Source organism: Lynx canadensis, chromosome A3, assembly GCF_007474595.2.
Source record: "Lynx canadensis isolate LIC74 chromosome A3, mLynCan4.pri.v2, whole genome shotgun sequence".
Lineage (NCBI taxonomy): Eukaryota > Metazoa > Chordata > Mammalia > Carnivora > Felidae > Lynx > Lynx canadensis.
In genome coordinates this window covers 57,180,109-57,195,233 of record NC_044305.1, presented here as the reverse complement: position 1 = coordinate 57,195,233, position 15,125 = coordinate 57,180,109, and the positions used below count along the sequence as shown (strand labels likewise).

At 43.2% G+C, this 15,125-nt stretch overlaps 1 protein-coding gene across 4 annotated transcripts in view; it reads left to right on the top strand.

The window, feature by feature from the left end:
* The window catches only part of LOC115510457 (interleukin 18 receptor accessory protein), a 33,275-nt gene that overhangs the window by 2,637 nt on the left and 15,513 nt on the right, over positions 1-15,125 (top strand). For all 4 annotated transcript variants that reach the window (XM_030310327.1, XM_030310325.1, XM_030310326.1 and 1 more), the window contains exons 4-6: positions 5,494-5,663; positions 7,700-8,018; positions 8,115-8,304. In XM_030310327.1, the coding sequence (XP_030166187.1) occupies positions 5,591-5,663; positions 7,700-8,018; positions 8,115-8,304 (582 nt within the window). In that variant the 5' untranslated portion in view covers positions 5,494-5,590. The remainder of the gene's footprint in view (positions 1-5,493; positions 5,664-7,699; positions 8,019-8,114; positions 8,305-15,125) is intronic.

Below are 15,125 nucleotides of genomic sequence, written 5' to 3'. Positions count from 1 at the left end.
ACAGACTCAGTTCCCACTGGCATGGAGTTTTGATTCTAGCTGAGGGAGAACTTTTTTTTTTAAGTTTATTTATTTTGAGAGAGAGAAAGGGAGAGAGCATGCATGAGCGGGGAAGAGGCAGAGAGAGAGAGAGAGAGAGAGAGAGAGAGAGAGAGAGATCCCAAGAAGGCTCTGTGCTGTCAGCCCAGAGCCCAACACGGGGCTCAAATACTGAACTGTGAGATCATGACCTAAGCCAAAATCAAGAGTTGGACACTTAACCGACTGAGCCACCCAGGTGCCCCGGGGAAGAAATTTTTAAAACAACAACATATTTTGAGACAGTAACGTGAACTAAGACAAATATAAAATGAGTAATAAAAGATGGTTGCTGGCCAGTACAGTGGTGAGGAAGGAGGGATGAGTTTATTACGCCAATGGTCAGAGAGGGTCTCTCTGGAGAAGAAATGCAAGATAAGACATGAGAGAGCCAAATCAAGTCCCACGGGGTTTTATAAATGGTGGCTGGGATGAATTCGGTGTCTCACATACAGTGGAGCTGGTGAAGTCTATAGCATGAAAAGGGCATGCTCAGGTTTGCTTTTTAGGAAGATGTCTCTAGAAGTTGGAGATGGAGAGATTATTCTATGAGGCAAAGTGAAGAAAGGCGAAGGGGAGGCCACATCTTAAAAGGCAGTTGCTGATCTTGCCTTTTTCCTCGACCACAGTCTTTAGAAAAAGAGCCACCAATGGGGATAAACAAAGCAGTGACTCTAGTCCCTGTGCCTGGCTCCCTTCAAGGTGCTCCACCGTCTCATGAAGCCTCTTGCCCCCTGAGCACACTCTCTTCCCAGCAGGTCAGTGGCCAGGTGGAAACATCCTGTGCTCTGGTCTCCACCTGGGCAAACTGGTCTGAATGGACCTTACTGCTATGCATGGCCACATGCCTCCTACCCAGTCCTGATTTCTCCATGGTTTTGGGGATTCTATTGCTTCCTAATTCCTCACTCTGACCTGCTAGCCTGCAAACTCATTCCCCTAAATGGCGTATACGCTCTGCCCTTGTCCACAAGCGCTCAAACACCACCTCTGGCTTCTCTGCGCATTGTGTGCAGCCTGTGGACTTCACGGCTTGTCCCCACCCCTCACATTCCTCCCACTACTTCTTTTTCTTGTCCTGCTCTCTGTCAACTCAGCCCCAGCCCCTGCCCAAGCTGATCTGATCTATTGGAGCCAAGGCCAGAGGACATTTCTCAGTCCATTTTGTGCCTACTCGGTAGCTTCTGACACTAACATCCCATCTTCCTTGCAGACTCTCTCTGTGCTTAGGATGAAGATGGTCTCTATGTTCTGTTTCTTCTCTTCCTTTTTCGGCTTATTTTGTTTCATCCTTAGCCCTGACCCACCCTTGCCAGGCCGGTGTTCTTTAGGGAAATCTGTCTGCCCTTTCCTGGCAGCTTACAGATGCTCCTGGCTTGAATGCTTCCCCATGCTGCTGACCCCCAGAAGCATTTTTTAAGTTTAATTGTTTATTTTGAGGGGGGAAGGGGAAGAAAGAGAGAATCCCAAGCAGTTTCCACACAGTCAGGGAAGAGCCTGATGCGGGGCTTGAACTCATGAACCCTGAGATCTTGACCTGAGCCAAGGTGGGACGCTTAACCAACTTAGCCACCCAGGCACCCCACAGAAGCATTTCTGAGTCCTACCCAGCTGTCTTCGCAATGCTCCAACTGGATCCCCAAAGACAGCTCAAGCTCACTATTTCTGTTAGGGAAACAGTAATTATTGACAAAAAATTATAGATATTAAAATCACTTTCTCCTCCTGCATCTGAAGATGTTGGAGATAATAGCGTGTGTTCGTGTGTGTGTGTGTGTGTGTGTGTGTTGGAAACTGGTTGAAATGAAGAATTTTATAAGATGAGGAAAGTCAAGCATTTATTTATGAGAAAACATGGGAATACCTGGAAAGAAAGGTCCTGGGCAAGTTGGGGAGTGGAGGCAGTGGTTTCAGGAAGGGCAGCAAGGCAGGGAGGGGTGAGGAGAGGAACTTGGTTGGCTGGTTAGATGTTGAAAGAGAAAGAGATTGATTTTGTCAGCTTCCTAAAGAATATGGATATTGCGGGGAGACTTTTAAAGGGGCCAAGTGACAGTTCATGTAACCTTTCTTTCCTTTCTCTTCCTTCCTTCCTTCCTCTTTCTCCCTCTTTTCTTTCTTTCTTTCTTTCTTTCTTTCTTTCTTTCTTTGTTTGTTTCTTTCTTTCTTTTCTTTTCTGTCTTTTCTTCCTTCCTTTTTACTTTTTCTTTCCTGTCATCACTGTATTTATTTCTGTAATGCATTCTTCTGTATTGCTTATTTGCATGTTTATGTTGGCAAAGACACTCTTCTCTTTCTTTTTTAACTGTATATTTATTTTACAGAGAGAGAGAGAGAGAGAGAGAGAACATGAGCAGGGGGAGGGGCAGAGAGAGACAGAGGGAGACAGAATCTGAAGCAGGCTCTGCATTGTCAGCACAGAGCCCGACTTGGGACTCAAACTCGCTCGTGAACCGTGAGATCATGACCTGAGCTGAAGTTGGATGCTTAACTTACTAAGTCACATGGGCATCTTGACAAAGGGTCTCTTCTTGACCAAACTTTAGTCCAGCTCCTCTGAGACCTCTTCTTCACTAGGCCTCCACCCTGGCCCCAGTCATATGTTTGGTCTGCCCGGACCAGCCTTAGCAAAGAGTCCTGCTAAATCATCCTTCTACACTTGATAGTGATCAAAGTCCTCTACTCCCATCCTTGATATCTAAGCCCTTGATTCACCTTGAGCAAGAACTCCGTTAGATCCATTTAGTAAGAATCTCTCTACCCTTGATGTCTCTTTAGTAACTTTCCATCCCCTGACCCCCTCACCTTGCTCTTTGACTATAAATTCTCCCTCGTCCTTGCTGTATTCTGAGTTGAGCTTGATTTCTCTCCCCTATTGCAATAGTTTTGAATAAAAGTATTTCTTACTGTTTCAGTAAGTGTCAGTAAAATTTTATTATTTAACATTTTTCTCACAAAAACATGTTTTTGACGTGAAATAAAAGTGTCAATGAAATTTAAAAAATAAAACAAAGAATTCAAAATGAAAAAACAACAACAACATTGTTTTTCACATTGTGACAGATCCTTGAGGCAGGGACTTTACTGTTTATTTTGTCCACCCCCTCTCCCAACTTTAAAGAGCCTAAGACTCTAGGCTCTTTGGGAGCCTAAAGTATGGGAGTGTCTTAGGGGGAATTCTTAGACAAAACTCAGGGATAAGTTTTCTTATATCTACCACCCCAAGAGTAACCCACAGAGTAATACAGAGTAATTTTTACATTAGTGATAATAGTTCAGGACTCTAAAAGGACAGATGAAAACAGTCATATTAAAAAATTTACTTTTATTTTCTGCTCAAAACAACATTGAACAACAATCAAATATTACACACACTATTCTGGTCTGAATGTGTTCTTCCCCAAATTCATATGTTGGCATTTTAACCTCTAAAGATGATATCACTAATAATGAGTATTAGGAGGTAGGGCCTTTGGAAGGTGCTTAGGTCATAAGGGTGGAGCCTTCATAAATAGGATTAGTGTTTTATTTTTTTTATTTAAAAAAAATTTTTTTAACGTTTATTTATTTTTGAGACAGAGAGACAGAGCATGAATGGGGGAGAGGCAGAGAGAGAGGGAGACACAGAATCTGAAGTAGCTCCAGGCTCTGAGCCGTCAGCCCAGAGCCCGACGCGGGGCTCGAACTCACAGACCGCGAGATTGTGACCTGAGTTGAAGTCGGACGCTTAACCGACTGAGCCACCCAGGTGCCCCAGGATTAGTGTTTTATAAAAGAGACTCCAGAGAGATCACTAGCACCTTTTATCACCCGAGGACACCGTGAGAAGGCACTACGAACTAGGTAGAGGGCCTTCAGGATAATACGACCATGCTGGTGACCTGATCTTGGACTTCCCAGCCCCCAGAATTGTGAGCAATAGATTTCCATTGTTTATAAGCCACCCACTATGTGGTATTCTATTATAGCAGCCCATTGGACTAAGACCCACACCCAATATCCTTATCTCGCATCTCTTATAATTCATTTGAAAGTTGCAATGGCCACCCTATCAACAAGGGAGTTAAAAGTGCCATGAACACAGGGCAGGGCCCTCATTCTCTCTTGACATGATCTGCTCCTTTACTTTTTCTATTTCAGAGGATTATTTTGTTTCCCACCCCACCTTTACTTTAACTTTTTTTTTATGTTTAGTACTGTTTTTTTTTACTTTTAAATTAATTGTTTAAATAGAATTTATTGTCAAGTTAGCTAACATACAGTGTATACAAGTGTGCTCTTGGCTTCAGGAGTAGACTCCCATGATTCATCACTTACATACAACACCCAGTGCTCATCCCAACAAGTGCTGTCCTCAATGTCCATCACCTATTCCCCCCACACCTTCAACCCCCCACCTTCACTTGTTAAAATTTATTTTTAACATTTATTTATGTTTGAGAAGAGAGAGACAGAACAAGAGTGGGGGAGGGGCAGAGAGAGAGAGAGAGAGAGAGAGAGAGACAGAATCTGAAACAGGCTCAAGGCTCCGAGCTGTCATCACAGAGCCTGATGCAGAGCTCGAACTCACAAGCCGTGAGATCATGACCTGAGCCGAAGTCGGACTCTTGCCTGAGCCACCCAGATGCCCCAACCCCCACTTTCACTTTAAAGAGCCTAAGACAGTATGGGAATGTTTTAGGACAAATTTTTAGGCAAATTTCAGGAGAAATTTTCCTTGTTCTAACAACCCCAAGGAGTAATACACAGAGTAAGACAATGATATTGATATCCAGTGACCATTTTTCCTTTCTTATTTGGGGAGAAGAGAGTCTATTCTCTAACAGCTGTTACAACTACTAATAAAAGCAAATAAAACAGACATGTGGACATTCTCAAATTTTATACATATGAGCTACAGTACAGGCTTCCTAACTGTGGAGAACCTGACATTTTCAATCAATTTGGGTCCCCTTTTCTGGAAAAGTTTCACTTAACTTTTTCCAAGATACTCATGGAAATATGCATGCTAGGTGATAACATGAAGAAGAAGAAGAAGAAGAAGAAGAAGAAGAAAGAGAGGAAGAAGAAGAAGAAGAAAGATGAGGAGAAGAGGAGGAGGAGGAAGAAGAAGAAGAAGAGGGAGGGGAAAGGGAAAGGGAAGGGGGAAGGGGAGGGACAGAAGGAGAATTCCATGAAGAAATGGCACCAAAAGAACACATGGTATGGTGCAGAGGTCCAAGTGGTTGCCATGAGTTTGAGACGCTGCTCTTCCTCCTTTAGATGTACAAGAAATGACACGTTCAACGAGCCTGCCACACACTATTGTGGGCACGGGAAGGCTTGCTTGGGTGTGACCTGCCCTTTCAAAGCTTCCTGTGTGACTTGCATTTTGATAACTGGTTCTGATTTCTCCTTTTCTCACCTCTTGACTTACAGAAATGAAGAGGGTTCTCAGGGAAGAGCTCTGAAACACAACGTACCACAGCCTGGCAAGGGAACAAATTCATTCAAGTGATGACAGGACGCAGGGAGAATGACGCTTTATTTGGGCTGGATATTTCTCTGGCTTGTCACAGGAGAGAGAACTAAAGGACTGAATATTTCAGGTAGGGATTTCACTTTTCATGTTAACACTGTGCGTCTTGTGGTCAAAGTATAAAGTGACAGATATTCTGATATATCAGCAACTTGACCTGTTGATACAGAGCATTTCCTTCTTATTGTTAAGACGGGTGCAGAGGGAGAGAAATGACTGGGGTGGACAGCTTTCAGCTTATACCACGAATCAGTGAGGAACCCAGTTACAATAGCTGGGTGTTCAGTGGGAGCAGCTGAAGACGAACGAGGGGTGGTTCAGCCTTCTCTAACAGGAAAATGCTATGGCTAGTGGCCCCTCAAGTCCATGAAGAGGGAGTTAGAACATGAACTTCTAAATGGAAACAGTGAAGAGGTCAGACACACAAAAGAGCTTAATCCCTTGTTAAATCCAGCACTGTTTGTAAATGTAAGTTAGAGTTTGATCTTTTCTTCCTTCAGTTTTGTTGAGATATAAGCTATATATAGCACTGCGTAAATTTAAGATATATAGCAAAATAACTTGACTTACATATATTGTGAAATGATTACCACAACAAGTTTAGTTAATACCCATGATCTCATATAGCTACCAAAAAAAGAAAAATAAATTTCCTTGTTTTTCAGTTGTAATGAGGACTCCCAAAATCCATTTTCTCCCCCTTCTTCTTCTTCTTCTTCTTCTTCGAGAGCATGTGAGTGAGGGAGAGGGGGAAGAGACAGAGAGAGAGAGAGAGAAGAGAAAGAGAGAGAGAGAGAGAGACATACACACAGAGAGAGAATACCAAGCAGGCTCCACACGCAGCACAGAGCCCAACATGGGGCTTGATCCCACGATCCTGGGATCATGACCTGAACTGAATTCAAGAGTCAGACACTTAACCGACTGAGCCACCCAGGCGCCCCTCAGAATCCATTTTCTTAACAACTTTCAGACATACAGAAGTGTTAACTGTGGTCACTGTATTCCCACCACTCATGTATCTTATAACTGGAAGTTTGTACCTTCTGACCACCTCATCTAATTCCCCCACTCCTCACCCCAGCCTCAGGTAACCACAAATCTGATCTCTTTTTTTATGAGCTTGGTTTTTGTTTTGTTTCTGTTGTTAGTCTCCACGTATAAGTGACATCATATGGTATTTGTCTCTCTGTCTGACTTCTTTCACTTAGCATAATGCCCTCAAGGTCCATCCATGTTGCTAAAAATGGCAGGATTTCCTTCTTTTTTATGGCTGAATAATATTCTATTGTGTACGTGTGTGGGCACAACTTCTGTATCCATTCATTTGATGAACATTTAGGTTGTTTCCATATCTTGATGATCATGAATTATGCTGCTATGAACATAGGGGTGCAGAACATCTCAACAGAGCATTTCTATTTCCTTCAGATACATTTCCAATAAATGAAATTTCTGGGTCATATCATTGTTCTATTTTTTACTCTTTGAGGAACCTCCGTACTGTTTTCCACAGTGGGTGTACCAATTTATAACCCCAACAGTGCACAAGGGTCCCATTTTCTCCGTCTCCTCACCAGCATTTATCTCTTGTCTTTTCGTTGATAAGCCATTCTCCCAGGTGTGAGATGATATTTCACTGTGATAGTGATTGTTATGTCAAGACCATTCCCCTGATGATTAGCGATGTTGAACAGCCTTTCATGTACCTGTTGGCTAATTGTATATGTTCTTTGGAAAACGCTTATTCAGATTCATTGCCCATTTTTAAGTGGCTTATTTGGGTGTTTATTGTTTGTTTGTTTGTTTGTTTTTGTTGGTTTTGCTTTTGAGTTGTATGCATTCTTTATGCATTTTAGATGTTAATCAGATATATCTTATTAAACATAGTGTTTGCAAATATTTTTTCCACTTCATGGGTTGTCTTTTCATTTTTTTGATCATTTCTTTTGCTGTGCAGAAGCTTTTTAGTTTGATGTAGTTCTACTTGTTTATTTTTTATTCTGTTACTTGTGCTTTAGATGTCATATCCAAAAAGATCATTGCCAAGGGAGAGTTTCATCTTCTAATGTATCTCTTTGTTGTTTTGTTCCTTGTGGTTTTCAGATTGCATCACCAAAAAACTTCTTTGGGAATATTCTTCAGGGAGTGAGAAGTTTGTCTTATTTTGTGACTTAACAGAGTCACAGAAATCCCATTTTCACCACAGAAGTCAACTCTCACCAACCCAAGCCCCTGAAAACTTGCCCTGCAGTGGTAGTAAGGATCTATCTGATGTCCAGTGGTACTTTCAGCCTCAGAATGGAAATCCATTAGGGGAAATAACTAACAACTATCATCACATCATCCAGGACAAGAGCATCCTACACTTTTCGACCACAGGAATGCATAATGCTGGGTCGTATATCTGTAGACCCAGGATTTGGTATGTCCCGCATGCATTCTTTTGAGAAAACGTTCCCAAATCTTATATTACCTGGATATAACCTCTACGTTCACAAGACCTTGTTAACTCTCCTAGGAGCCCTCAGGGTGAGGCCTGTTGTGTCAAGACCATCTTAGAAGTTAAGCCTAAGACCAATGTATCATGTGTACCAAATAACTTCGTATCACACGAGCAACAACTTCTTATTGGCAGCACTGCCTATATTAATTGCCCCAGCTTCAGCTGCCAAAGTGATGCCCAAAGTTCAGAGGTGACCTGGTACAAGGTAAGAGCGACTCCTCCAAAACCGATGTGAGAATATGGTTTTCATGGTAACATCTCCATAGATACTTTATGGAAACGTGGGTTTGAGAACCTGAGGTCTAGAGCTTTGTGAATACTGACCTTGTGCTTACAGAGAAGGCCTGGGTCCCTAAAGTGGTCTTTCTCCTAGGTAGCCAGAGTCTGATATTATCATCGTAAGAACTGTCTTTTTGATCAGTGCCAGAAAAATTTCTAGAATACCAGTGTATTACACATGAGGTGAGACATAACCTTAGGGCCATCTGCCAATACAGAAGGCCAAGTGGGTTCATTTGTACTGTCTTTGGAAAGCAGTGGGCATTCCTCGGGGGAAGGGAGACCCCAACAAGTGAATCCTGGAGGGTTTCTGAATGAAATCGCAGACTGGAACACTTTCCAAAGAGAGCATATCCGAGAGGGCAGTTACAGCAAACACAGGAGGCCGGGGTAACAAGTGTCTTGCACAGGTGAGATGGGGGTGGGGGTGGGGAGTGCAATGTGAGGATGAAGAGGGAGGAGGGGGAAGGAAGAGGCAAGTTTCCTAATCATTTCGGGTTATGATCCACATGTGAGTAAGCTTCATAACAAAAACACTTCACATTATCATTACATCTTACAGTTTTTCCAAGTGCTAACAGATATATAAATGCTGCATAGGTGTCTCCTTCTTGTTGGAAGTCCAATACTTTGCCTTCAAACATCCTGCAAAGCTTTAAATTAGACGTCAAAATACATCTGTTAGTATAAAAATGTTTTAAAACGCCAGTGATCAGTCAAGAAAGTGGCTCATGTTTACCTGGTGGCTCTATGCGTTCCAAGGCTCAGCAATCAGGGTCATGGTGGCACAGGTACCATGGTGTGGAAGACATTTCATCACTTGATTCTCCGGCGACTTGGTGACGATGGGTAGACAGGTGTTATCGTGTCCACTGGGGAAAAAAGTACACAAGGAGGAAAAGTGGTGTGCTCTAGGTCTCACATTTGTATTTTGAAGGGACAATGAACATATGCCGGCCTCAGTAAAATCATAATTTTAAGAAACACCTTAATTTCATCATCTCTAAAATGAGGTTAGCCAGGAGAGACCACGGTTCTGCTTATTCTTTTCAGTTCTCTTCAGAATAAAACTTCCCGTGGTTCAAAAGTATTTGCGATCCAGGAAGACAAATCTGACTATGGCAAGGTGGGCTTGTTCCTAGGCCAGTAAAGAAGGCTTACCCCTAGTTATTTCAGATGAAATTGCATTTGAATTTTCAATGATTAGTATCCCTGAAATGAAAGCTATTTTCACTTTCAGGTAAACATAAGCCACACAGTAGTTGCTAGCTTTCTGCATATATTGTACTTGTAAACTAAACCCAAAAGGCATATGGCATTCCCAGAAAGAAGCTTCATTTCCCTTCTCCCGGATCTTGACAGCAAATTTCAGGGTGTGTTCGGTGGTGAATAGGCATCCGCCAAAAAGTGGGCCAGCAATGGCGCTCCTTAAAATTGTACTTTCTGATGCAAATTTGCGGAGGTTATCATTCAAGTCGTGTTTCCTAATTGCACCGTGCGCGCACGTACATATGCACATACGCACACACGTACCTACACTGGCACGCACACACACACGCAGTAACCTGAAAAGTCACAGACCTCACAGAAGGAGTGTATCACTAGAACTGGTGACATTAGGCAGCAAATAATACGCAATGCTCCTTTTCTTCATGCTAAGCCCCAGGTGCTCATGTGGTGGGCAGGTCATACTTAAGCCATCTCAGAATAGATGACAGATGCTAAACACTGGCTGAGCAGAGGAGAACATGGCGTTATTGAATTCAGACGAAACTCCTGATCAGGGATGCACCTGCCAGATGCATATCCAACAGGGTGGAGGCTATAGGAGCTTTCAAAATGTGTTTAATAGACACATCAAAAAATTTAGGCTTGGAGATTCCTCACTGAAATATTAAGTGACCAAGAAGTCAGGATTAAAGTGAATTATCTGGTATTTATTCAAAGAACATTTCCTCTGCATTTTGCTAATTTCTAAAAATATGATAAAAAATGGCCTCAACAGACTTTATCTGAAATAAATGACAATGACATTGAACGAGAAGGCATTTTTTGCTCTCCAGCTACGGAAATCTGTGACGTGGGAGAAATTATATAACAGGGCGTTGGGAGAGGCCCTTCTGCACTGGCACCAAGATACAGGTGTCAGTGACACCACTGGGGGCCTCTTGTCAGTTAGAGTTGTGCCCTGAGTACCCTTTCCATTGGTGGTTTAAGACAATCTCCCTCATATGCCACATTCACTCGCCACAATGATGACGTGGCTGCTGCGTCGTCTCTGGCCGGGCATTTAATGGAATGTGCGCACGCAGACAGGCCACTTCTCCTTCCCATTTCCTTTTGGCCTAGTTTTCTTGTAGTCATTCTGAGAACTGGTGAGTATTTGAGACTGGCTGAACCCAAGATCGATGGGATTCCCAATAGGAAAGAAGTAAAGATCATTTCGATTTGATTTTTGGAAAGTATTTTCAAGGTCCCTACAGTGGCCCCTTTTGTTGTTCTCGCTATGGTATTTCAGAATGCTCAAAATCCTGCACAACTTCCTAACATCTGTTCAGTGCTATAACCCCCATGTGGCCTAACCCATAGTGAAAACAGAGGCTACTTTCTTCCTTATTTTGAATAGTGTATCAATGTGGTCTGGATGGCATTAGCCTTGGGACAGCTCCATTATGTGGTTGATTCATTCTTAGTTGGCAGGTAAGCAGTTTTTTGTGTTTTTTTTTTGTTGTTATTGCTGTCGTTGTTTTCTCAGAAGCACTGCGATCAGGCCAATGCAGTTTTGTGCTGGGTGGAATTTGTAACTCGTCTTCATGATTTCACATTTATTGCTGTTAAATTCAAATTTGTTGGTTTTAGCAGCATATCAAGAGGATGGAATTCTGAGTTTGAAATCCACCATACTAGCTATCACTCCCAGATTTGCGTGACTTGTAGATGAGAGGCAGGCATGACAGGTCTTAGCAAAAATACTGAAAAGACTGGCACTGAACAGCCTGTCGACTCAGCTATTGATTCTAGCACGATCCTTTTAGTTATACGTGGTCCCTTAATCCACAACTTGGGAGGTATTACTACTCAACTAACTGAAAAAAGGCACCTAAATGTTGACTCATTCAGCCCACGTGTATACATTTTATTTAACAAAGACACCGTCAAAGTATTTTCCAAATGAGTCAGTCACTACAGTGGAGACAGAACATCTACTGTAGTCCTGTATTCCTCTGAGGCTCTGGTCTATTCATTCTATCGTGGAAGGAAATGATCAGACAGCATGCCATGGCCTGAATGTTGACAGTGAGTGCAAGCTGGCTGTTAACCAACGTTTCCTTTTTAAAGGTTCATAGGCATCTGTTCAAATAACCCATTCAAGATTTTGGCTAGAGATTAGTATCTAACTCATCAGTCTATACTGTTCATAATGTACCCTTTTCCAATTAAGAGGTAAGCACTAGTACAAAATTTATGTCTGAGTAGAATGTTATCAGTTGATGACTGGGGCAAGAGACCGGGAAGCTGCAAGGACAGGCACATGGGCAATGGAAAACAGAAACACGAGGGGCACATTCTGTGAATGGTGAGTGGCTCAGCGTGGTGGGAGCGGAGAGTTCCCGAGAGGTGTAGTTAGGGTTAGAGCTGGAAACAGAGACTGTAGGTTGGTTATGTGGTATGGTTATTGGGGGGTTCCTGTTGGTGTGATTGAACTTTGTAAGGGTGAATCCTGATCTAGGGAACTAGCAGTGGGAACAGAAAGAAGGTGGTGGGTGCCAGTGATATCTTCAGAATTAAATACAAGATTAAATATTTAGGGAAACGTGAAAGAGATGACTCATATGTTGGGTCTTTCTGGCTCAAATATACTCACAGCATTTAGGAAGTTGACCAAATAGAAGTAAATTCAATGAGGGGTGAGAAGAGGTCACAGATCTGGACATAATGAATCCTTAAAACAGATGTGAAAACGTCAAGTCCATCAGGGAGGATAGGGCTGAAGATGTACATGCCGAGAGTCCTCCCAGACTAGGTAGTGAAAGCCCCAGTAGGAGCTCGACTGTGTCACCCAACTCCAGGCAGCACCATATGCATAGTACTCCTTGGAGTGGCTGCACTGCCCAGTAGTATTAGAGCTTGGTGATATTAGAGGGTAATATTACAAGAACAGTCCTACTAGAATACATTTCCTTTGTTTTTCTGGCTTCACACATACCTTTAAAAGTTCTATTTTCGTGTGTTCCTCTTTTCTGCATGCCTCAGTTCTGTCTCGGACTTACTGACCCAATTCATACAGGTTCACACTGGAGATGCTCCTCCTTCCATATTTTGTTCAAGACTGTTTCACGGCTGAGCAAAACAGGCCTATTAGCACCCCTCTTTTCTGTTGGAATCATTTGTGATCGTCTTACCAGAATGGGTCTCCCATCATTCTTGACACAAATTGCCTCTCCCTTATCTGTTTTCTTTGATGTTTCCTTTTAGTTCCATCTTATTAAGTTTTTTTTTTAAGTTTATTTATTTATTTTGAGAGAGAGAAGAGTACATGTGAGGGAGGGACAGAGAGAGAGAGAGAGAGAGAGAGAGAGAGAGAGAGAGAGAGAGAATCCCAAGCAGCCTCCGCACTGACATCACGGAGCCCAGTGCGGGGCTCGAACTCACAAACCATGAGATCATGACCCGAGCCGAAATCAAGAGTCAGACGCTTAACTGACTGAGCCACCCAGGCGCCCCATTTGTTAAGCCTTAATAATACATATGAAGCCATACTTTTCTTTTTATGGAAAAAAAAATCAGGTTGACTTCGTTTTGACCCATCCTCCCTGCGGCTTAGCTGAGGTCTTGGTCACGACTGCATCTTCTCCCCATTACTTTCTCATGGGACTCATGAAACACCTCCACACCAATTTCTGCTCTTTGTATGTTTGTTGTCTAGGGTTTTAGCTCTGAATTTTACCCCATGCTCTGAAAAGGGGTTCTTGACCCCTGAGATCAGCTGATAGATATTTAACCTTATCTGCCCCATTCCTTCGCTTCCTTTTACTTCCTGCAGCCTGCAACTGCCCCTCTCTGATCAGTTCTGACCCCCCACCTTGGTCTCCCTGCCAGTCTACTGGAAGTTCCTTCTTGGGCCACAGGAACCACACCAGAGACTTGGAGTGGGGAAACCCTGCTCCTACCAGTCAGCAGGGAAACGGAAGGGAAACTCCTCAATGAGAACATGAAACTCAGAGTTAGAAAAATTCAGATTGACCCTCAGCCCTCTCACTCGCTAGCTCTGTGATACAGAACAACACACAAACGCCAGAGCCTCAGTTTCCTCCCAAAGCCTGTGCAACCCAAGTCAGAGAGTCCTTGGAATGAGTCATATGAGATAATACACGAGAAAGCATTTTATAATCTGTATAGATACTAGGTGATTTCGCTGTGTATGTCTTTGCTTTGGACTGTGTGGTAAGACACACACTCCAGGTGCTATTTGCTGGAGATTGGAAGGCCATGGGCTACATGGAGGTTAGGGGCTACGGAATTATTGGCAAAGGGATACTCAGCCATCCAACAAAGATTTTTTGAGCCCCTGCTAGGTCCTAGCCCCTACTGATAACTTACATGATTCTCACGCTTCAAAATGTTTCAATTATATACACTTTATTCACGCATCATTTACAAAGAGCTTACGATTCCTGGCCTGCTTGCCGTATAGTAGAGACACAAAGACCAAATCCGTCTACATGCATCAGCCTCTTCACCTTGGCCCTATTTCCTACATATATTCTCCGTTTCAAATATTTCTGAGAAGGCACTTAGCTTAATGGAGTGATTCCTACATACTCCTTAAGGTCTGATTGGCCTGGAGGGAGTAGCCCTGCTTCCTGTGAGTTGAGGCAAGGTCGCCCAAGTGCATCGCACTCTGGCTTATTGCTTGGGACCTGCCTTCTTAGACTGAGTGCTCTCTGCAAGGAGGGATCTGTGTTTATTCCTGCCAGTGTGTGCAGGAGCAGTTATGTGTCTTGGCCCAAAGGCTGGTCTTCACAACTTCGGAGAAGGAGGTAACTATACACATCGTTATGATCCGAGGGCTATGCGCGATCATGGAGGTCTGGGAGCACGAAGGGACTGGTTCTGCTCAGGGAGTGTGTGATCACCCTCTTCTCTCTGTGAGAATCATCCTTTTGAGTTGGAGTTAAAGACTGAGCTGCAGCCTACCCAGGGGGAGAGAGTGCTGGGAGAGACTTACAAACGGGTGGCTGATGAAGGAATATGGTTATTTCGGGAATGGCAAGTGAGTGGAGGGGCAGTAGCAGGAAAGGAGACCAGGAAGGAATGGCAACTGCAGCTGGGGGAGAACTCCAGACCTTAGAAGAGCATCCTGAAGGATATGCTGAGTAAGGGAGAGAAATGTTCATAATTGCATTTTAGTTCTCGCGTGACTTTGGGTCCGCCATGAGTTCATTGTATCTCACTCACTAGTCGTTCCTTGTCATATGTCTGTACACCTGTTTAGTTATTTACTTAATATTCTAAATTTACACTTCACCTTAAAAAAAAAATTTCACCTTTTTTTTAGAGTGAAATTTACTTATCATTTTTTTGAGAGAGAGAGGGCGCAAGTGAGAGAGGGGCAGAGAAAGAGAGAGGTGGGGCTCACCCAAAGCAGGGCTCGTGCTCACCAGATGTGGGGCTCGAACCCATGAACCGTGAGATCATGATCTGAGTCAAAGTCAGATTCTTAACCAACTGAGCCACCCAGGTGCC